This window comes from Mercurialis annua, linkage group LG6 (genome assembly GCF_937616625.2).
Source record: "Mercurialis annua linkage group LG6, ddMerAnnu1.2, whole genome shotgun sequence".
NCBI classification, from domain to species: Eukaryota; Viridiplantae; Streptophyta; class Magnoliopsida; order Malpighiales; family Euphorbiaceae; genus Mercurialis; species Mercurialis annua.
The window spans coordinates 43,518,077-43,541,855 of record NC_065575.1 but is presented as its reverse complement, the minus strand read 5'-3'; the positions used below and the strand labels follow the sequence as shown (position 1 = coordinate 43,541,855).

Sequence of the window (23,779 nt, the reverse complement as noted above, 5' to 3'; positions counted from 1 at the left end):
AGTTTTTCCATACACGACTTCCTGTTTGATCTCACATAATTACTTGGAGATTAATTAGGAATACAATTTAGTTAATGAAATTTACATATATTTGTTATTAATAATACACCAAAACAATAGTATTTAATCATGCTTTTAAATTTTTACTATATATAATCTTTTTAATTTTTACAATTTGATGTATATGAATAATCACCGGACAAATTATGTTGGTGTAGTCCGCCGAAACAATTGAGTCATGCCATATAGGCGTCACACGGAAACCCAACAATTTATTTAATAACAGAAAATACACAACCTTTGATACGATTTACAATTTCATCATAATCTTTCCAATTTCAACAAATAAATTTGTGCTTAAAAAAGTTATTTAAATGTACCATTTTAATATTTGATATGATAGTAATTAAACGAATCACTATTTGATTTAATATTTATAGCTATGTACTAATGTTTACTCATATATAAAGTTTTTGACGTTAAGTTAATATTGATTTAATATGTATTAAATATAAATGTATACGTATTTTCCATTAAGGTTTTAAAGTAAAAAATTATTTTTTTCCATTAGTGATTAATTCTTTTTAATCAATGAACAAAGTCATAACTAAAATAACATTTTATGTTATTTAAAATAATATTTTAATTTAAAAATTCTAAATAATTAAAATAATTTACTTCATTATAAATTTAATTTACATTTTAATATTTTGTATGGTATAGTTTTAAAATTATAGTGAAAATTTTATTTTCATTTTTTTATTTATATCAATTAATTGGTTATATTCGATGAATTTTTTTAATATAAATTTGTTTGCTGAATTTGAAAAAATGTGATTAAATTACAAAATTATATATTTTTCAAATCAAATAAAAGAGTTTGGCATGGCACTTACATGACTTGGCTTAATAGTTTTGTTTTATCGTCCCACATCAGCAAAATATGTCCGGCGATCAGTGGTTTAGAAATTTAATTATAAAAATTGAAAGATGATCAGATAGCTAATTGCAAAAATTAAAAAGAAATAATTAATTACTATTAGTCCTAGCATTTCCTGCAAATAGTGAATATGGAAATCAAACTACATTTGCGAGTGGAAATGCTTTTGTTGCCAAACCGCTAAATCTTAATGCATGTTTTCTGCAATCAACCTTTTAAAAATATAAAAACAGAAAAACTTGAGTTAGAATAGAATGGTAGATTTTTTGTTGCCAACCGTTACATTGCATAACCACCACCACCACCTCTGTTGAGATTTTACCTTCAAAGAATTAAAAGTTAAGAATTTTTAATTGAACTAATTATTTTTTAAGCACGCGTATTATGCGGAGAAATATTTCCTTTCGTAAGGTATGTGTAGTATTAGTTTTCCTGCTCGGGTGTAGGTTTCATTCTTAAATTCCAGAATCCTCGCGTTCTCCGGTTGCTATATCCCGAGCTAAATTTTATTTGTTTATATTGTTTGTTATCCCGAGCTGAATCTTTTATCTTGAGATTATTGCTCAGGTTTTGGTGTTGCTTTATGTCGAATAAAATTTAGGTTGGTTGTTAGAGACTCTTCTTAAATTTTTTGATGTTGCGGTTCACTGTGTTTAATATTTTTACAAGCGCTCAGCCTCCCCAAATGATAAATATACTACTACAAATGATTACTCCATTATATAATCGCATTAAATTAGATAGACCGTCTCAAATTAAGGGTGGCAGCCAAATTGCCAAGTTAAGCAGTAGATTTGTGGGTAGAAGTTTGGGCCTAACAGACAATGTTGTGGTTCTGAAATCCATATATAAATTTATGGATCTGGACTTTAATAATAGCTGAAGAACACCAAGCAAAGAAGAGTAAACTTGGCTCCTGTGTTTTTCAGTCCACAACCCATCAATCACTCCACTTTTGGGCTTTTATCCAGCCCACTGATGCACGAGTCCAACTTCTTCAACATTGCTTTTATATGGTGGTGTTGGTAATAAATTTAGTTTATTATTGTTGTATGCTTTTTTTGTTTTTAGAAATGATTATTATATAAGCACGACCACAAGAAGTGGAAGGTAAAAAAAGAACCGACCAGCTTTCGGCGAAAAAAGCTAAGTTTCAGATAATATCATTACCACTATAATCAAATCTAGGATTATGAAACTTATAATGGTTCACACCATTTACAATACAAATGAAAATAAAGTCTGGGTAGTCCGTTGATTCTTGACGAAACACACGTTTATTTCTGACTTTCCAAAACTCCCAAATACTAAAAAAACCAAATTGTGATCCAAAGAGGTCTTGGGTAAGACTTTGCCATGGATAACCATTGATAGTAAAACTGATCTATAATTGCCGGGAATGTCCAAGCTGATAAGTTCAATTTCCGCAAAAAATAACACCAAAACTGCCATGCCGAAGAACAGTGAATGATGATACGGGGGGCGGTTTCAATTTGCAAACAATGAGAGCATAAAATCTGATTCGCAGTCAGTATTCCTCTATCAAAAAGGAACCGATTAGAAGCGATACGATCCTTGTAAACAAGCCATACAAAAAACTGAATGCGTGGTGGAATTCTGAGCTACCATAACCTTGACAGGAAAGGAACAACAGTCTTCTCCGTGTCCATGCTGAGATGTACAAAAACAATAGCAGAATAATCGCCATGAGCATACCAACATTATCTGCAGAAACCGAATTGAAGAGGCTTGCTTCTTGATTCATGGTCAGCCTGAATAAATGGGGATGAGACAAAAAAAAGAGGACCGTTGATTTTTGAACCAAATATCATATGCCAAAACCGAATATCCTTGCCGTTTCCGATTAAAAAGCTGATGTTGGATTGAAACAGATTCCACACAAAGCTTTTTTATACCCCTTCACAAAATCGACAAATTCCGGTTCCTTGAATCAAAGAGATCAGTCCAAAAAGATAGATTGGAGCTATTACGAACTATTAAATACCACATCGAATTTTTATCGTAAGTTAATAACTTCCAAATCCATTTAAGAAATAAATTTTTATTTTTTAATCTTAGAGAAACCTCCAAGCTGATTTAATATAATTTTTGATAAATTATGTGGTAGTTTATTTAAAATATATTTTTCATGAACTATTTTTATTTTTACCTTTTTGAGGGAGTATATATTTTTGTTTATTTATAACCTTCCAATTCAAACTGAAAAGAATATAAATTAAAATGACAAATATTCCTCATCTCGACAGATTTGATCGAATTATGAATGTCTTAGTAATACTGTACCAAACAGATCTGCAATAAACCCAACTATTAATAGTAAATATAAACATTGTTATAGCAAGACTTTAATTACTGTAACTTTAGTTTTTTTTTTTCAAAGTCCAACTAGCAAATTCTTTTATTAGTAGAACAAAGAGAGGAGATTTGAATTTAAAATACATTTTAAAACAAATTACTCTACCCCTCACATATATCATAATTTATAGTTTCGCACATCCTATTTGAAAATCAAACGATTTAATATATCTCTTTCAATTCCGTTTATAATTATGGGCTTTGGTAGTCCTGTAAACAATAATTATTTTAACGATTTGATACCTCATTTTTAAGATTTAATATAAAGTTGTAATTGTTTATAAAATTAAAAGTGAGATATCAAATCGTTTGATTTCTAAACAAAAGATATTGAACTGTGGATTATGACAAATGTGAAGGACTTCATAGTAATTTATTCTAAACTTTAACTAAATGAAATTAAATTTATAATAGCATTTTCCTTTATAATATTAAACTAAGAGGGACATTAGTTTTTGTTAATGTATTAACTAATAATGGTGACTGGCCACCTCCCGTGACAAAAAAGGCATAAAATCAAACACAAAGACAAATTTACCCTTGCTGGGGCCTCTCAGGCAATGCATCTTTTTGGAAGGTACTACAATTACCATACTTAACCTGTGTCTCCACACTACTCATTACTCATTATACTAAACCTCAGTCTTGTTCTTTATGTGCCCTTTAAATTTCCTGTCTTTTTTCTTAATTTCTTCAGACAAAAAACAAATACTTAGTTAATCAAAAAACACTCCCATTATAGCTTGACTAAGGCTTAAGTGATTGATTTGAGGTAGGTAAACTACAAATCTTTAACAAATTTGTCTATTTTACCTCCAAATTTCCTATTTATAAACCACAATCTTGATGTTTTTTTACTACAAAAGCTTACATTTTCTTGAAATTCTTGAGTTTTAATGAACTTGGTTTGCTGCAAATGCAAGAAAAAATATTTTTGTTTCTTGTTTTGCCTCAATTTATGAGTTGGGTTTGATCTCAAACCAAAAAAAAGCTATGTTCTTCAATTAATTTTTGAGTTGGGTATGATCTCAAACCAGCAAAGTTTTGTTCTCTAATATTTGAAATGTCTTCATCATTATCACCATATAATAGTGATTACCAAAAACAATCATCTTCAAGTAACAAATTAAACCCAGCTTTTCTGTTTATTATAGTTATTTTAGCTGTAATATTTTTTATTTCTGGTTTACTTCACTTACTAGTTAGGTTTCTTGTAAAGCACAGATCTTCATCATCTTCCTCAGTGTCTGAATCCAATAGGTACCCAGATTCCAATGCTTTCCAAAGACAATTACAGCAGCTTTTTCACCTCCATGATTCAGGGTTAGATCAGTCTTTTATTGATGCATTGCCTGTGTTTCTTTACAAAGAAATTATGGGGTTAAAGGAGCCATTTGATTGTGCTGTTTGTCTCTGTGAATTTACTGAGTTAGATAAGCTTAGATTGCTTCCAATTTGTAGTCATGCTTTTCATATAGATTGTATAGAGACTTGGTTATTGTCTAATTCAACTTGCCCTCTATGTAGAGCTACTCTTTATACACCTGGCTTACCTTATGAAAACCCTGTTTTTGAATCTCAAGAATCAAGAGAAGATGATGGCTTTTCGAGCAATGTAGGTTCCGGTATCCCCGTCGGACAAAAACCCGTTGAGAGCGAAAGAATGATCTCGAAACGGGTGTTTTCGGTTCGATTAGGGAAATTTAAAAGCTCAAATTATGAAGTAGTTGAGGAAGAGAGTAGTAGTAGTAATTTGGATTCAAGAAGGTGTTATTCAATGGGGTCATACCAATATGTTGTGGCTGAATTGGATTTGCAAGTTACCACATTATGTCCTAGTAGTAGAATTGGTAGTGGTATTGGACCTAATTGTAGTTTTAAGTTTGTGAGAAATAAAAATGGACAAATTGAGGGGTCTTCATCAAATGATGGGGATGTTGAAGGGAAGAAGATTAATATTAGGAGTAAAGGTGAAAGCTTTTCTGTTTCAAAGATATGGCAATGGTCTAAAAAGGGTAAATTTTTGAGTTCTTCAGAAAATCATCATATGGGTGGCTTGCCATGGAGTGATACAACTCATGGGACTTGAAGGTAATTTTTGTTGTATCATTTGGTTTAATTGTACTAATTATGGTGTTATCAATTAATTAATCCAATTGTTTAAGCAAAATGGCTTTGTTTTTGCTTTATGAAGTATGTTTTATTGTTGTTTTATTTTCTGTGAAGTTTCATATAAGGCTGAGAAAATGCTTTTTCTTTTTGGGTAAACTTAATTAGGGTTTGAGCTACTGTATTTGCTTTTATTTTGTTAGTTGTTAGTACTATTGATTTTAAAAAAGACAGAAATATTTGGCTAATGATGTTGACTGGGTAATTGACTTATCTAGGTGTCTTGCATTGTCTTTTTTGTTGTTGAAATAAAATGAAATTATTAGGGTGAATATCAATTAGGTTCACTTTGCCCCTTTAACTTTGCACAAAAGATTAAAAGAGTGAGTTTGTGGTTTTGTATTAAAAAAATACACAATTTGTCAATTTTGGATCAGTTTATACTTTTGTTTTGACTATAAAAACTGACGTATATCAGTTTAGGATGTAAATGGATCAAAATTAATAAGTTGGATTTGTGTTATCCAAAGCCACAAATTTGGAGTCTTTTCATCCCCTGTACCCAAGTAGAAGGGCAAATTGAAGTTTTATTGAGGCTGAGTTCATAAGAATTGCATTTTCGACTCTTTCATGAAGGTCTCTTCTAAGAATTTTAATACTTGAATTCATTCATGTAAAATATAAAGATAATATTTTTAAAAAATAAAGATAAATTGATAGTAAATTTAAGGCTAGATGGTTTAAATCCGAATTGCCGAAAAATAAAAGTTGAAAAAAAGTTTAAGTCCAAGTTAAAAAAATTCCCGTTCCGCCGTTGGATGGTTAAAAGTATTTTTTAGACTCTTGAGATGAAGAGCCATGATTTGTATCGTTGACATAATAAGTGTGGGTTTTGTAGTAGGACCATGGAGTTCCCTCCTGTTCTAATGATTCTATGCTCTATTTATGCGAGTGAGTAATAAATAAAGTAAGAGATACCTTTTTTTACCGTTGTATGTGTCAATGGGGATCACCAATCAAATGTTGATAATAGTATAAAACCGGTTTCGAAATATAGGTAAAAGTATACATGGATGTGCAAAAATCGAACCGAATTAATAATTTATGTGATTCGGTATTGAGAATAGTTTTTCTTTTACTGTTGGTTGTAAACTAAACTAACAATCGAATCAAATCAATTTATTTTGAAATATTCTTTTATTTTGGAAGATGATCAAAGCCATGAATTAGTAGTTGGTAAGCTGAGATCATTACAATACCAACTCTCTTCTGAATCTCAGGTTGATGTAATGATGCACAGATTTTCTAAGCATTCAAAGATTTTCTGATTCCAAAGTAACACACATAATGGATGTTCACTAAGCATCCTATGTCATTTCTTATATATTCCTTTCGTCCCGTTTTCAAAGGGATAAGTGAGTTTTGCATGAAGAGTAATAAAATATGATAATAACTTATCTTATTTTTATTTTTTTTCTCAGGTTAGAATCAATTATGAAGATTAAAAATTACATCAAGTGAAAATCATATAACAAAAGTTATCTATACGAACTTTCCAAAATATGAGATATTAACTAATAAGCAACAATTCAAATACAAGCTATAAAAAATCGAAAAATAGAGAACAATCTAGACTTATGATCCCGAACTTAAACACATTACGTTGAACGGGTGTTTAGATAGTTTCTTTTTCGATTTACTCGACGAAACGCTTGAATCCGTTGAAGCCTACTATTCCGATCTCCATCTTCATTTAGATCCTAAAATAATAGCTCCACATCCTCACTATTTTTTAGATCTACAAAAATTTTAATCTAAAGCTCAAACAAACACTATGTTCTTGGAGATTTAAGAAATATAAATAAAAGGAGGGACATAAAAGACCTGATTATTTATTCAATAAAAAATAAAATAAAGATCCAATTCAAAACTAAAATTTTAACAAGGATTTATTAAAGGGAATAGTAGATTTATAGTAGTTATTAAAATGGGCGGAGAGAAGATGATTTTCCGGTTAGCCGGAAAAATCATCTTCTCCCACCCTTAGAACAATAAAAAAAAAGGAGTTTTTTAAAGAGAAAAGGGAGAGAATAACTTTTTAGAGAGAGAGTATTATATTTTTGGCTCGTCTTATTTTGTTCATCTCTATTGATTAGTGGAATTCACTTAATAATAAATTAGATATATTACAAATTGCATTGCATTTGCATATTTAAAATTGATAAAAATAAAAATTCAATATAAATTGAAACATAAATCATAAAATGGACTTTTAAAACGAGATATTTTTCTTTTAAATGGGATTGAGTGAGTTTTTTTTCTTCTTTTTTTATCAAATTTCTTAGATCTTGAGTCAAACTTTAAGAATGTCTTTGACTTAAGTACTTCATAAATTTAAACATGTCATTCAAATACGAGTGCTCCTGTACAGTAGTAATAGTCACAGGCATCTTGGTAAGAGGTCTCGTGTTCGAGCCTCACTCTCCCCTTCCTAATTATAAATAAAAAACATGTCATTCAAATGTCTATAATATCCGTGTTTAGATAATTATAGAATTCACTCGGAATTCCCCCCTTTTTGTATTCAATTGGGTAATATTGAATTTAAATTCTAATATTGATGACATTTATCAAATAAATTTTAAAGTGTGAAAAGCTTGTGATTAATAATACATGGTCCAACCAGCTATTTTTTTTAAATATGTCATTTTATAATACAATAAACACAATATTCAATGTTGATTTTAAATGATCTATTTACTTTATTTTTTAAGATACCAAATATTTATGTAAAATATATAATATAATAACATTTTTTCAATAAAAATAAGTATTGTCATTAATATCAATGTCGAATACAGGTTAACGCCAGCTATGAGCAAAATTAGTTAAATATAACCTCTAATGCATCAAAACAAAACTAAAAATATAATTTAATGACAAAGGAATTGCGCCCATCCCAAAGTACAATGAAAAAGAACAAACTAGTAACTACAAAGACTAACCTTCATTCAAACATTTGATAATTTATTTCCCTAGTTCTAAAAATCCAACTCTAGGTTCATGGTCCAACCAGCTCGTCGGACAGATCCAACTCTAGATTCATGGTCCAACCAGCTCGTCGGATAAACCTTTTCCATTTCCGGCCATAACGTCCAATCAAATCAATCAAAATGTGATCTAGCTGATTTTTTTATCGGTTTTAACCATCATTGGGACTGAACAAGCAATCCATTCCGGTTGAACCGATTTGTTTTTAAAATTACTCTTTATTTCACTATTGGATTATCTCATTTACATTGGGATTAATGAGAGTGTAAAATTCGATTATAAATGTTTAACTGAATAACTCAAAATACATTTACAGAGACAAGTATTAGAAATTGGAAGTAACAAAATCTGAAACTTCAGAAGACTTGAGAGTTTAAAACCACTACACAAACCACTACACAGCAACTCAAAAAGTTCATACTGAAGGCTTTCGCTATGCGTCTTGCAAGGCAAAATTTAATTCTGACAATTCCGTACAGAAATTTCTGCAATATTGTACACAAATCACCCAAGTAGAACGGGAAAAAAATTGGAAGTGTGAGACAGTCGGACGCATCCCAAACTCGAGATCGATTTAACTGCTACAGAACTGCCCTCGAGTAGAAGAATTGAAACAAGACGTTTTTTACTATCACTACAAACAGAAGGAAGAGCTTCTCAGAGGAAAAAACTTGGAGCTCATACACGGTAGCATCTTCTCGATTACTTCACAAACCCGGTGGGAAATTATTAATTTGTCCTACTTCCAACATATCTTTGTTGTTCATCTTGTAAGCGATCCTTATGCGCATAACAAGTGATTTCTGTAAACAACATAATATACTTAACCGTCTAATATTCACATCTATAGAAGCAAAACATAAGATACTGACTCGAAAACAAACTGAAATTGTAAATCTACCTACTTTTAGACATCAACATATAAATTACTGAGCAAATTATTCGGACACCCTTGTCATTTACCATAATCCACACTTGCATTCGTCTTGTTTTGGGATCATAAGATACAATCTCTTAGTTTGAATAATATAAACAATTAAAATGTTCTATTGAAATTTTTATGAATCTGCCGTAAAAATGCATAAAAAGTAAGGAAATAAATTATTGAGAATTTTAAAAGAAAGGGACTAAAGTATTGGAAAAGGACAAATAAAAGGACATAATTGTGGACCATATGACTGAATTTAACGGTAAAATTATGAAGTTCTAAAAGAATATCTTATTTGTTTATATTGTTAGAACTAAAGGATCATGTGGTTTGATCCAGAAACAAGAGGAATGTACGTGTGAATTATGGCAAATACCAAGGAAAGAGTAATTTGCTCTAAATTAAACTGCAGTAAGGTTCTCATATTTCATAAACCAGGAAGACAGGTTATTATGACACGTTTACGCAAGCTAGTCGGGCAGACAAAGACAGATAACCTATGTTGTCTCAGTTGTTGCCACCATAAAGCAACAGATGCATATCTAGCCTAAATAATTTTCTCCAGTAACACACCAGCTCTCAGCTTGACAGCTGTCCAAAGTGATGGATATCAAATCAAAGGCTATTTAAGTAGATATACAACCCTCACTGAGAATTTTGAATCTAAAAGGACCTCGTGGCTGTTCACACACATCTGATTAATGAATCCTTTTGAGGTGAAAATGGCTCAAGTGATGTATCAAGGCAAATCAGGAAACACAATTTTCACTTTTAGAAAAAGCCAAATTAGCTATCTCTAAATCCAGATTATGCACAACCAGGTTAACGGGAATATAATTTCCCCCACAGAAAAACAAGACAATTACTGCTTGTCATCAAAACAATAAATAGATTAACAGGATATAGAAAAATTCAGGGTCAAGCAAAGTAGAAGAAAATGCAAGAGAGGTACCTTCCCATGTTGGCTGTTAGTTACTCTCAAGTTTTGTGTGACTGAACCATTACCACTTGCAGGTAACGTATTGCTGCTAGCTGGATCTAAATGCAGCTGTAGAAACTGTAAATTGATAACAGGAAAGATTCAGAACAGCAATTTAGAAGAAAGACCTAAAACTTTTCTAAGTAACTGGATCAGAACACTTATAACTTTTTGTTCCATCTTATTAATTTTTTTCAACATTATTGACCATTCGATGTCAAACTCACAATCAGTCGATCCAAAACTATTGGCAATTTCTTGAATAAAACAAGCTTAAAATTAAATATTTTCATTGAAAATTAAGAGGAAATAAGAATTCAGAGAGTGGAATACTAATTCTCAAGTAAAGAGTAATATACAGAGCAAGTATGACACAGACAAAAATAAATCTTTGCAATTACCTTTGGAACTGCTGCCTGGAAAACAAAATCTGTAAATGTATTAGATGACAAATTTGCAAATGTTGCCTGGATTACTGTGGTTTGCGGGTTTCCAGGTGACTTCGAGAAGACGAATGTTATTCTTAAGTCGCTGCTCTCAAATGCAACTATAGGTGGATATGCTGTGCCATTATCCTCTGTTAAATAGAAATAATGTTGTCAACATTCGGATGCTGAAGAAAAAGCAGCCAAACAGAATCTTAAGGTGACCAAGAATTGTACCTTGTTTTGATGGGCTAGGGCCAAATCCATCCAGCAAATCCATCATGGGAGAAGCTCTGGTAGAAGAATTGACTTGTGAAGATGGTGATGATGATAATACTGAATCTAATGTACTGATGGGTGTTTGGTTATTTTGACTAGATAATAACATGTCAGCAGTAGGCGAACTGCTTTGCACAGGAGGTGATCCTATTGACAAAAGATCCAACAGAACATCGGTGCCGGCTTTTGGAGTCTGGTTTGCACCTATAAAATGTAGAGAGAAATTACAGCAAATTCCACTAGCGTAATGAGTACCTTCTAGTGGAAAAGATATCCAACTTCAAAGCAAGTTCATTCAATAGATAACATTCAAACTAATACAAATTGACATGCCAAAGTTTGAAGAAATACGAGGCATACAATGAGAGCTGTGTAGATGGAATAAATAAATGAATATGATACAAACAAACTATAAGCTGAAACAGCATTCAGCAAGAAAGGGCCTGAAAAAATAAGCCCATACTTACAGATCCATATGGAGCAAAACGGTTCATCAGTATGTAGATCCACCACAAATCATCACCAAGTAATTGCAGAATCTAAACTCATATAAACATTATAATCTAAAATCTAAATTTATGTACATGCATTTCTAAGGCATTATGATTTATGATCCAATATGTTTGCAAGTGAGGCATGGCTCATTCAATTAGTATATAACCTTAGAAGTTAGAACATCTCATAGTCAACAGAATAGGAATTCAATTAAAACCCATCTGATCTGCTTTATCTTTTCGAGATGATAAAATGGAAACAATTGCTAAATACTATCTCTGTTCCTTATAGATAGGCATAGTTTATTATGCACATGTACTAAGAAATACTACTAGTTAATTAGTTATCTTTAATTAATTTATTATTACACCCTTAATTAAATTAACCAACATCATTATTTATAAATTTTGAGAACACCAATTATTTCTTGAGATTAAGAATAAATTTCGAAAAACAATATTTACTATAATTTTTTTTATTGGATAAACTGATTATTAATAATGATAAAGAGAAAATAGTATAGTTGAAATTATGAAGGATAAATTAGTATTTCAATTTAATTATTCAAAGTAAAATAGCAAGTCTATATATTGGGATGCCCAAAATAGCAAGTTTGCCTATCTTTGTGGGTTACTCTCATTTAACCTGGTCCTGCAATTGTGAAGATGTACAGCTATATCTCAAATTCCCAACTAACCTGGTCGCATTGAAGCCGGTTCTAAATCAACACCCAATAGATCATGAAGGAAGTCACCACCAGACAAGCTAGGAGCTGGAGCATCATCTGAAAGATCAAGTAAATCTACAAGAGGAGCTGCTGATGGCTTAGCAACTCCATTTGGAAGTTTAACAGATGCTGCACTGGATGTTGAAACAGTTGCTGGCAAAGAACCAGCCCTCCTCCCACTGAAAGTAGCCTCATCCAAGACCGGCATCCTCTCAACCAGCGCAGACCTGCATGAACTCATCTATCGGGTTAGTAACCTACAATTTTTCTGCAACATGGATACGTATTTAGGTTAATGAGAGAATGGTAAAAATATTATTGCATACCTAATAGTTTGGTGCTTCTCAATAATAGAATTGAACTCTAGGGATCTCTGCTGCAATTCAAGCACAAGGCTTCCTTTATGTTGAACAATCACATCCTTGATCCTCCTATAAATAATCCAAGGAACAATTCTTAACCATTAGATTACAGAATTACTGAAAGATATCATTCAAAAGAAAAATGATTTTTTTTTTGTAACAAGAGCAAATGAGAAGAAATTGCAGATTATACTCAAAATTGAATATCTGAGAGTACCCACGTTTCTGCAAGATACTTATGCGCAGATATATAAGGTCCATATACTTCACACTATCTATGTCAATAGCATTGTTAACTATGTATTTATGTTTCCCAATCTTCACGCAGCTTATTCAAATGGAAAGGCCCTTTGAAAGTGTGTTTATAAGATTGTATGAAGAGCATGATATAATAATAAATATAAATATAATTATGATAAAAATATCAGAATATGTGAAGAAAAGTACTAGACTTGGAACAGAATCAACAAATGTTAACATACTGTGAACAAGATGGGAAGCGAGAAGAGAGCTTTAATAAAGCAATCAAAGCCATTGATTTAGTAGTGAGGTCAGATGCATGACGCTTTATAGCAAGCTCAAGAATATCCACAGCATCAGATTCTGTTACCTGGTAAGAAAGCTCAGTTTAGCAGGCCATTAAACGAAGAGAAAATAACTGAAGTGATACCAACAAAAGTTAGCAAATGAATGCATGTTGTTTTTCTTTTTTTCATTAATGATCTAATTGCTTTGGTCGGGAGATAGAGAAGCAATGCCTGATGAGTTCATCTACTGTTCCAGACACTGGGGAATCAAACCAATTAGATTTGGCAACTTTTTGCCCATTGAAAGAAATTTATGCATCTCTTTTGTTTGTTTGTTTTTTTTTTTTTGCGCTAGTTGAAGATGGTCAGCAGAGCAAGAGGCTATATAGTAATTAACATGTCCAACAATTCATACAACCTTAGTATTCACAAATTAAATCATCATACATCATGTGTAGAACACTATGAAAACCTAATCTATCCAATTAGATGAATCAATAATCTTTTAAATGGCGATGTCAAACTTATGTAATGAGAAAGAACAGAAATTAGTGATAATTTCACACTCAGTCCTGACTCAAATTTTAAACATGTTCTTAGTTAGCAACATATATGTTGCACCTTCAACGTTTAAGAACAACAAAATAATGAAGAATTTTCACGGCATATCATCGTAACAATAAATAGTTCCAATGTTATTTTTAAACTAGGGTTCAATTGTTGTCATCCTTAATCCCGTGTTGCGCACAAATTTATGAATAATAAATAAGAAGATTCACAAAGAATTTCTTTAATATTTTGATCAAAAGCAATAGCAATTAACACCAAGTTGGCGTACTTGCTACAAGCCTATAATATCACTGGCGGTCAACAATCCAATGAAGATGAAATAGCAGCTTTGGTAAAGTTGATGTATTAGTATCAATTATACTCACAGTTATAGGATCCTCAATGTCAAGCACCCCAACATTGTTGACCAACATGTCACCATATTCTCCAATGCACCACACCGCCACTCGAACAAGGGTTTCCTGAAAATATTAATAATTAAACAAGCCTTAGACAGAGACAATATCATGCATATTTTCTTTATTTGACAATGGACACTTGAATAATCAAGTTGATAGGTTTCTAGAGACTAGAACACATATAACTACCAGTATAAATTTTTTGAATACCTGTTCTGCTGATGTTTGAAATGCTCTGTATAAAGCCCTGACTGTATATCCATGAAGATCAGAGGCATTGCTTACCACAACAATAAGGGCATGCCATACTTCATCTTTCACAAAATTTCCAGCCTACTAAGCATAGAATACAGGTAAGAAATTTTTACAGTAGAAGTAAAGCATATATTAAAGATAAATCAATTCCCAGTAGTTCAGGGATAACTCATTGATATGCTCAAACTATTAATTCAGAGTTTATTAATTATCACTAATCATAACTTACCTTCAAAAGAACTATTTTCATTACTTAGTCATATTTTGAGTAAAACATATTTATTTCCAGGATCTAGGGGTATTCAAGGTTCATACAGTAGGCAGCTCATAGCCAATGCAGGTGCAACATTTAACAATTGACAGCTAATTTGAAACATCTAAAAGTCTGCTGATCTAGCAATTCAGAGGGATTTCAGTTCTACGTGATTGCAAAGGAGACGGTCACAGAACAAGGAAACATGACGAAGGCGGTTGACAGATCATGCTCAAAGTCAAACAGAGCGCAATTCAACTGAGAGAAAAGCACAATGTGCCATTCTGGTGGAGACTATAAATTATTTTAGAAAAATTCCCGATACACTGCCTCTAGAGGAGTAAGAAGATTATGCTATAAATTGAAACATTGAAAGCACCATGAAACTTCAAACATGTAAAAGAAACCTCGAGTACAGCACACTCTTGTTTCAATTCAAATGAGAAAAAAGCACAATGTCCAATTCTGGAGATTATGAATTATTTCAGAAAAATTCCCGATATAATGCCACTAGAGGAGTAAGAAGATCATGCTATATTGAAACATTGAAAGCACCATGAAACTTCAAACATGTAAAAGAAACCTCGGAAGATTTGGAATTCAGACTTTTACCTCAGTAAGAACCTTGAGCATCTGATCAATGTACCAAATTTTCTCAGGGGAGAACCTAAAGCACCAAAAACAAAAGCAAACAGACAAAACATCTCAGGACATTAGTTACTACGACTCTTCATAAAAAGCCACCTTACTGAAACAGTTGTACCAATCTCTATCCCTACCCTCCAATGAGCGAGAGGCCTTATAAAAGCGATTTAGAGTAAACAAAATAAACCATAAGAAAAACCAAAAAAAATATATACTAAGGGTAAAATTGATGAAAAAGTGTATTTTAAGAAATACATATAAATTCAAGGATGATTTTCATTTACAGAAAAATCAGCCTAACTAGCTTGGAAATTGACAGTTACATTGTCCCCAAGCCACACATATGCATGTATGGCCACAGTAGCAATACTAAATCCATCTATATCTCTCAATATAACATGAAATTCTGTGCTAAACCGGACTTTATTGTGACCACTAGTGCTGATTCCTTCATTGAGAAACGGATTGGAACCAACCAATACTGTGTTTGTTGAATTAATGCACTACATATAACATATGCACTTACCACATGGGAAGGAATTAAATTATTAATCGTTAACAAACTGCACAACTTACTTTTCAACAATGGAGCAAATTTTGGCTGTAAGATCCCCCTTAAATTCCTGATCACTTACTTCCAAATATTCAATCAACTCTTTTGTCAAAGCCTTTACGTTATTCTCATTCACTAAAACGTAAACAAGTTCAAGCGCTCTTTTACGGATTGAAGCATCTGAATCCTGAGAGGGAAAAAGGAAAATTGGGACTTTTAAGTTTGTTTAGAGATTCACCATTTCAGCAATAGCAACTATAATTAAGTAATAGAGAATTGCATCAGGTTCACTTTTAACAAATTGATTTTAAATTTAAATAAATATGCACCTAAGTAATATGTCAAAAAACACGCCAGTAGAGAAAAACTTAACAGAAACTGGTAAAAAAAGGACCCAGAAGAGGAAAATAGAATCAAGTAAAGTAAGTTTCAACTTTCAAGACTTAAAGTTCGATGTTTAATGTTAAAGAAACACAGATCATGATATGAACACTCCATATTCAAAAAAAGTCATTAGATTCACTGAACAATTAACTAATTCTGTCAGTATGTCAGCTAGTGGATGGCAAAATTGATAATATATAATTCCAGAACCAGTAAATATCCAAGTTCACTCACTCTTTTCTATTTCAGTTATAGTTATATGAGCGAATTAAAACATGTCAGATACCTCAGCACCAAGCTAACATGCAGTTTACTGAAGAAAAACAAAGATATTGCTTGCACAAAGTACTAATAATTCTACCAGAAAATGGGACAAATTTGTCCAAACATTAAACTTTTATTGTTCAATATCTTTTTATTCCAGTGTTACTGCTATCCAAATATTTTTTGTATAAAGTGTTTTTTCCTTTTGAGATTATATACTTCGCCATTAATATAAATATTGAAGATGAATGTCGGAAGAAGAATACATACTTTAACACATTCCAATATAGTTGCCCGATGCCTCTGTACTGCTTGAGCATCAACAGAAATGGCCTTCATCAGCATGTTTAATGCAACATATCTGAAACAAATGTGAGAATCAACAGTGCAGTGGCTAGTTAGTAAAATATAAAAAAGAAAATGAAGGTTGATGATCTGAAAACAGATAGTTCAACGTGAAATGGATCTGCTATGTAGATTAGGCACTGCCAAAAAAAAATTAGATTAGCTCCAAGTTCCAAAAATAAAGCCCTTGAAAGATTAGACAAACTATAGATAAATTACCTTCAAATAACATACAGCTTCTTTTACAAATAATTGAGATAAATCATGCACCATTATTCAACTTAGAATGATTGCATATGTAACACGGACACGGATACGGGAAAACATGACACTTGGACACGGACACGGCGGAAGGGTTTTATTTTAAGGATTTTTTGTATTAAAATGAAGTTTTGTGTCCGAAACGCCAAGTTTCTGAAACGAAAAACATTAATTGAATGAAGTGTCCGTGTTACTTTAGATAGGTGCCTACAAGACTACCAAATGAGAAAATACATCTCCTCCTTCTCTTTGCATACCGAAATGCTTTGAGATTTGTAACAACTGATCACACAAGTTTTGAGTTATTTGTTTCAACAAGTTCACAAATTGAATACTTTAGCAATCTACGGGCAAAATAGAGAAACATCTGTGGAGAGATGATTTTTAAAAATTTGGGGGTGGCAATTTCGTACACTACTTTGAGTATTTTTGAAAAGTTGAGGGGGCAAGGCCCTCCCCAGCCCCCTCTATCCGTCATTGGACGTAACACAATTAGTACAAGAATGCCCAAAAAAAAATCTTTTAGTAATCAACCCTAGATGAAATAACAAACTCATACTAGTAGCAGGTAAGATTTTGTTAAATCTGAAGAGAGTCATATAACACAGCTTGAGGTAATCATTTAAATAATTATTATATATTTAGTTTGTGCCATGGGACAAAAAGAAAAGAATAAAGGATTAATCCTGATTGATCAAGCAACTAAATCTCAATTACAGTGTCTTAAACATGATCATGTTTTAAAAAATATTGGTTCTATTTGACAAACCTGATATTATTGTCACGGTTTGACAAGAATCTTCCCAGTATGTTAATAGCAAGCACTCGCAATCCACCATTGTCTTCAATGCTCATGATAGTTTCAACACATTCATATAAAATAGCGTTCCCTGCATTTTTATTTGACTCGGTTTTTGTTGCCACCTATGAGAATACCGAGCCACAAAATAAGATTAGTTTGTGAAATTATTAAACAGGCCATCCAAAGAAACAATCTCATAAACAACTTCTGAGCATTTTGAGATTATAATATATGAGCAAAGTGATAAGAAAGTAAAGAACTATAAACAAGTGCATTTGCACTTCTGAATATAGACCAGAGGAAAGGATCTAGCAATCACATTAAAAAAGGATGTACTTATGAATTAAGAGAAAAGATTGGAATAGATTGGCATGTATAGATGTTGGGGACTAGCCTTCATATCTGATCAACTTATCGATGTTCCACAAACACAAAAATGGTTTAAGGCCAACTAAATGACTTAAGCCCAAACAGATTACTCGAACAAGGACAAAGATTATTTTATGACATGAAAGTGCGAAGCTTCAACAGTAGTAAATTGTATTCCATAGTCCTAAATTAAACGATAGAAGTAATTTCACTCAGACTTAATTTCCACATTCCGTGCAAGACACAAGTTCAAACCGCATAATTATCCACATAGCATCTACTAAGAGTGCATATCTCCTAGACTCCTACAAGAAGCAACAAACTGCATCCTGAAAAATAATAATAATAAATATGGAGGAAAAGTTGATCTTCTTACATTGTCTATTGGAACTAAAACAATCCCAAAAGGTTGAAGAAAAATTCGATTTGCTTACAGTATCTCATATTACTAATCAAAGTTAATAAATATAATCAAACCCAAGATCATATTCATTTAATAGCCAACTGACCTACTTCAAAAAAATCACACTTTTTCAGAGTGGATAAAATTCTGACAGAAAGCTATATGATACAAATGGCAACTGACCTGTGCAAGTATATCATTCATTGCATCACTGGCATCAGCATCTCCTTGGCCTAACATCCGCAAAAGCCTGAGCAATCTGATATGAAGAAAGGGGTCTGTAATGCCAGCAATGTCATACTCAGGCGCATATGGACTGTTTACAACATCTTTTAGAGTCCTGACCAAACCATCCGTGCATTTCTACACACAATTTTTTTAATGATCATGTTATAATTGGAGGGGAAAAAATCAAAATAAGGTATCAAAGTATGAACTAAAAGTTCAGTTAATTACACAGAAAAATCCACTGGACCACATAGCAATATTCTAAAGAGTTATAACGAACATTTCTTTTCAATTAACAGCCAACAACGAGTATTCCTTTGACACAAACTTACTTCATGATGAGTAGATGCACTTATTCATGAAAAGCACTGATCATAAGTTCTAACACTATATATCCACAACTTGCTGACACAGCCTATAGTCTGTGATCTATTGTAATTACTTGAAAGCTGAAAGTAACTCATCTTCAAACATATGGGTTTTACAAGATGGATGTTAGAAGTATTTGATAAAAATGTGAGCTGGTGTATTGTTAAATAAAAAAAGTTGTATAATGCAAAAAAGGCTGTTGATTCTCATTTGCATTTGCAGTCTATCCTGGTATAGATCAGATGGGGAGAACAAAAAAATGATAACTGCTGCATATCATTCTGGTTTAAACTATAATATAGGTTGGTAACTTCGATTACTGAATTTATTACGAATAGCAAAAACATACACCAAACCGTTAAGGCAATACCTTTCTGAGATATTCAAGCGCTTCTGGACTGACTTTACATAGATCTATACAAAGTTGAATGCCTGTTATTAAGGCTCCATGATGTTTTTCTTTAAGTAAGGCAGCAGCAGGATTTATGAAATTTTCTGCCAAGTCAGGGACTTTTTTTATAATCCGTATGGAACACAATGCTGCCTGTATACACATAAACAATAGTGAAGTTAGATCAATGAAATACAAGGGTACAAGAGCAGCAAACCCATTTAGAGACATCAACAAACAAAGTACTATAAAGCAGTTGCGTGGCACAATATCTTCATCAAGATATCCAAAAAACTGAATCATGACACTTGCTTCTCCTCATTGGAGAAAAGCAATAAATTTGAACTTGATACTTTTACTGTTAGACCTTTTCTTCTTTTCGTCCTCTTTTTTTGATAGAGGGGAAGGAAGTTCCATATTATTTCATCCAGTACAACACGATACCACAAACCATTGAGATAATTTACCTCTAATTCGTAGAAAATGACCAGCAAATTAATTCAATGAACAGTGTACTGTGTATCAAAGCTTTATTCTCTCAAAAGATATATTTGAATCTGCACCAGTTTTTTTTTCCAAGAGTTGTTACTGGTTTCAAAATATACCAGCATTGCAGAAATTAGGGGTCTAACAGCCCACGCAACCTTCCTTGCCATTTCCACTTGGTTAGGAAACTAAATTATCAAATTCATCGAGAGCAGCGTATCTTAGGATTCTATTCTAGAACAATTCTCAATGGAAAAAAAATCACCTTTTTGCGAACATTCGGATCCCGAAATTGCAGCAATCTTTCAACTTCTGGAGCAAGATCACGGGCCATTTCTGCTGAGCATATATTCCCCAAAGCACAAAGAGCAAGTCCTACAATATACTGGTTTGAGTGGTTGAGATCTCTGTAAATAAGTTAAGGTTGCTAAAACAGAAAACATGACTTTTCTTCTTCAACATGAATAATATTTTGTTGCAAAGTTAAGAAAATATCAGAAAAAAATGAATATTACAGATCATAAATCGGTTTGGATACTGTTTTAATGAGTTTGTGACCAACATAAGAACTTCTTGTCTTTCATCAAGAAGTAACATGAGGCCAAGATATCCTATTCTCTTCTCCGGAAATCCAGCTGATGCGATCAACTTCAGGCACTCCATTTGACCAAAATGAGTTGGATAACCAAGCATATGAATAAACATGAGCTTTGCCAGGTTACGGTGTCTATAATCATGATCATTTTCATTAATTGCAGCACGAATAGCAGCACACTCTTTTCTTACAACAGCACGTTCCTCTGCAGCTGTTTTACAAGCGCGTATTGCCCGAATCATGTCCCTGCATAGTAACATAATCCCCAAATTCATGGTTAAGTCTAGAAACCAATATCAATGAAACATTATAATTTGGCTGGCATGTAGCTTCTGTCATTTCCTAATTAATGACCAGATGTCCTCATAGGACGTTGACATTTAAAAATACAACCACCTAATTACCCTAATTCCGATATGAAAATCCAAAAAGTCAACTCACACATAAGTTGCACTGTGACAGACTAATGATTATAAGCGAACTGTAAACAACAGAATCATAAAGATGAAGAGCCATGGACAAGAAAGATGACGAATAAAATGAACACAAACCTCTAATTAACTTCAAACGCAGTCATAAGAACTACACTCTCCTTTCCCATAATAAATCAATATACACAGCAAGTCAAAAAAGAAAATGTATAGAATACTAATGGCCATATCCTAACGCTAAATACAAATCTTAAACAGACCTGTTCAGTTAGTTTTCTATTAATCAGTCTAACACCTCATTCAGAGTATAATTCTAGTCAATCAAAACGCTAAACAAACAAATACATTATATGCTACGAACTCCATCATCTCCGTTGAGGCAGTATACACTACTGATTCTAACTTCTAAGTTTTCAAAAGAAATTTCAAAAATAAGAATTCCGAAATGCTTATTAATCCCCAACAATTCGACGCTTCACCTCGAGCTTGATAAATGATAATTAAGCTACATTTACACATCCGTTAGTTTCAAAATCAACCTCTCTCTCAAGTTACTAACCTAAGGATCGTACGCATAATGTTTCATTCTCACGGCTAGAAGCTAAATAAAACTGATTAAACCACAAATTATACTTCCGTTCTACTTACTTAGGGCAATTAAAATCTTAAAACCCGAATTGCACTACTGTAATGAACACAAATTAAGATTTTAACAAAATGAAGAATTAATTTACATGATCTGATTAAAGAATTAGAGTAACTCTTACCTTAGACGCGTACCGGACGAGAAGGGATTCATGATTGGGTCCGTATTTTAGCTTTGAGTTCAAAATTCAGATCCACCGGAATTAGATCAAAGGGAAGCAATAGCCAAGAACTCCGATCAGGACTTCACTGTCGGAATCAGTTGGATTGACCCGAACTCGATTGTGCCAAGATCCGAATACGATCTGAAATTACAGAAGGGGGAAATGAAGAGAGATTCTGGATCTGGAAAAGAAAAATAACACATAGACAGAGAGAAGAAATAGTGAGTGCTTTGCTTTTTTTTTTTTAGTTATAATATGCGAGTTTCGTACGTCGTCTTCGTTAAGAAATGAAAAACAGCAAAAATAAGAAAATAATAATTTCAGCCGAAAATAAATTAATACTCCTTGGGTTTTACTATTCGCCGCCTTTTTTTTACTTAAACACCACCCCTACAAAAAACATTTTCGCCCTTCTAGCAAAACCATCACAAAAAAATTCTATCAACTCATTCAAACACATTCGAACAAATACGTAAAAAGTCGATTAAAATGACGGACAACGATTACAATTCGTCGGACAACGAGTATCAACGTTCGGAAACAAGTTTTTTCGGCTTTTCCGAGGTTAAAAACAATTTTTTAATTTTTTTTTATTTTTGAATCCTGGAGGGACTTTCCTTGGGAAGTCCCTCCAGGAGAGGGGACGTCCCGTCTTCTAGAGGGGACGTCCCTCTAGGACGTCCCGTCTTCTAGAGGGACGTCCCAGACCGCCGGCGCCGGCGAACAATATCGCCGCCGGCAATAGATTTATTTAAAAAAAATGTGTTAAATTTTAGGATTTGTTAAACGTAATTATTTATGTTGTGCATGTTCATTTAGAAGATTTTGGTGGTGGCGGAATTGATTACAGCGATCGGTTTAATGTAGGATATGGGTTTGATACTGATGTTGAAGCAATTAGTTGGGCTAAGAGCATTGCTATAGGGATTGGGTTTGAGTTAGTCATTTTGTCTCATAAGAACGAGGGAAGACGAAAGCTTTTGAGATGTGCTCGGGGTGAGCGTTACAGAGGTTCATTCACAGATTCTGATTCATTCGTACGAAAAAATACGAAGACAAATGCGTGTCAGTGCAAATTCAAAATTGTTGTCAAATTAGGTAAGACTGCATGGTTTGTACTTAGGGAGCCTGGTATTTCGAGTACACACAACCATGCTTTAGCTGTGTATCCTGAGGGATACCGTCAGATGAGTGGGCTGAGTGATGAGGCGAAAGAGATTGTGCGAGATATGAGTGCGGCACAAGAGAAGCCGTGTTCTATTATGGCAGCTTTGAAAGAAAAAAAATACCATCTGACAACCCTACAAGAAGGCAAGTGTACAACTACAGAGAGAATTTGAGAAAGTCTAGCTTTGAGGGTAGAGATGTGGTGGGTCAGTTTTATCACATGGCTCAGAAGAGTGATTATGTGCACTGGACTCTTGCTGAGGAGGATACAGGTGTGGTGACCCACCTTTTGATGGCTCATCCCGATTCAGTGAGGCTACTACGTTCGTACTACTGGATAATCGGTATGGACTCCACGTATGCTTGCAGGTCTAATCTGATGGCCACTCTTGTCAACGATAAAATGCAACCTAACGTCAACGAGATCCAGGCTATCGCCTCCACCTCTGGAATACGGTCACGCCTACATAAACTGATGATCAACTCAATCAACACACCTCCCTGGGCAAAATGCTTGGTCGTCTTACTCACCAGATCCTCTAGGAGAATACCTAAAATTTGTATACAGTAAGCCTGCAGCTGAGCCTTATTCGGCTGACCTGA

General features: G+C 33.1%; 3 protein-coding genes across 3 annotated transcripts; 2 read left to right on the top strand and 1 right to left on the bottom strand.

Annotated features, from left to right (window-relative positions):
- The first annotated feature begins 3,923 nt into the window (after positions 1-3,923).
- Positions 3,924-5,505, top strand: LOC126685872 (RING-H2 finger protein ATL47-like). The gene has a single exon (XM_050379849.2). The coding sequence runs from the start codon at positions 4,380-4,382 to the stop codon at positions 5,403-5,405; it is 1,026 nt and encodes a 341-aa protein (XP_050235806.1). The 5' UTR covers positions 3,924-4,379; the 3' UTR covers positions 5,406-5,505.
- Positions 5,506-8,747: 3,242 nt separating this feature from the next.
- Positions 8,748-22,293, bottom strand: LOC126686498 (AP-1 complex subunit gamma-2-like). The gene is made up of 18 exons (XM_050380556.2): positions 21,968-22,293; positions 20,713-21,015; positions 20,440-20,581; positions 19,668-19,841; positions 18,884-19,063; positions 17,896-18,050; positions 16,791-16,881; positions 15,896-16,059; positions 15,287-15,341; positions 14,377-14,499; positions 14,134-14,229; positions 13,154-13,281; positions 12,636-12,740; positions 12,280-12,536; positions 11,046-11,291; positions 10,785-10,960; positions 10,357-10,461; positions 8,748-9,279 (listed from the first exon to the last, which is right to left on the bottom strand). Exons 1-18 carry the CDS (start codon positions 21,997-21,999, stop codon positions 9,184-9,186), a joined length of 2,628 nt encoding a protein of 875 aa, XP_050236513.1. The 5' UTR covers positions 22,000-22,293; the 3' UTR covers positions 8,748-9,183.
- A 205-nt stretch (positions 22,294-22,498) lies between these two features.
- LOC126687921 (uncharacterized) lies at positions 22,499-23,349 on the top strand. Its single transcript, XM_050382470.1, has 2 exons — positions 22,499-22,553; positions 22,829-23,349. Exons 1-2 carry the CDS (start codon positions 22,499-22,501, stop codon positions 23,347-23,349), a joined length of 576 nt encoding a protein of 191 aa, XP_050238427.1.
- The last annotated feature ends 430 nt before the right edge of the window (positions 23,350-23,779 follow it).

Excerpts from the sequence above, each read along its gene's own strand:
- LOC126685872 (XM_050379849.2), top strand. The coding sequence starts at position 4,380 with ATGTCTTCATCATTATCACCATATAATAGTGATTACCAAAAACAATCA.
- LOC126686498 (XM_050380556.2), bottom strand. The coding sequence starts at position 21,999 with ATGAATCCCTTCTCGTCCGGTACGCGTCTAAG. Across the intron at positions 19,842-20,439 it reads ATCCGAATGTTCGCAAAAAG|GCAGCATTGTGTTCCATACG; the intron begins GTGATTTTTTTT and ends ATGTGTATACAG. Across the intron at positions 12,537-12,635 it reads GAGAAGCACCAAACTATTAG|GTCTGCGCTGGTTGAGAGGA; the intron begins GTATGCAATAAT and ends GAGTTCATGCAG.
- LOC126687921 (XM_050382470.1), top strand. The coding sequence starts at position 22,499 with ATGACGGACAACGATTACAATTCGTCGGACAACGAGTATCAACGTTCG. Across the intron at positions 22,554-22,828 it reads GTATCAACGTTCGGAAACAA|AAGATTTTGGTGGTGGCGGA; the intron begins GTTTTTTCGGCT and ends ATGTTCATTTAG.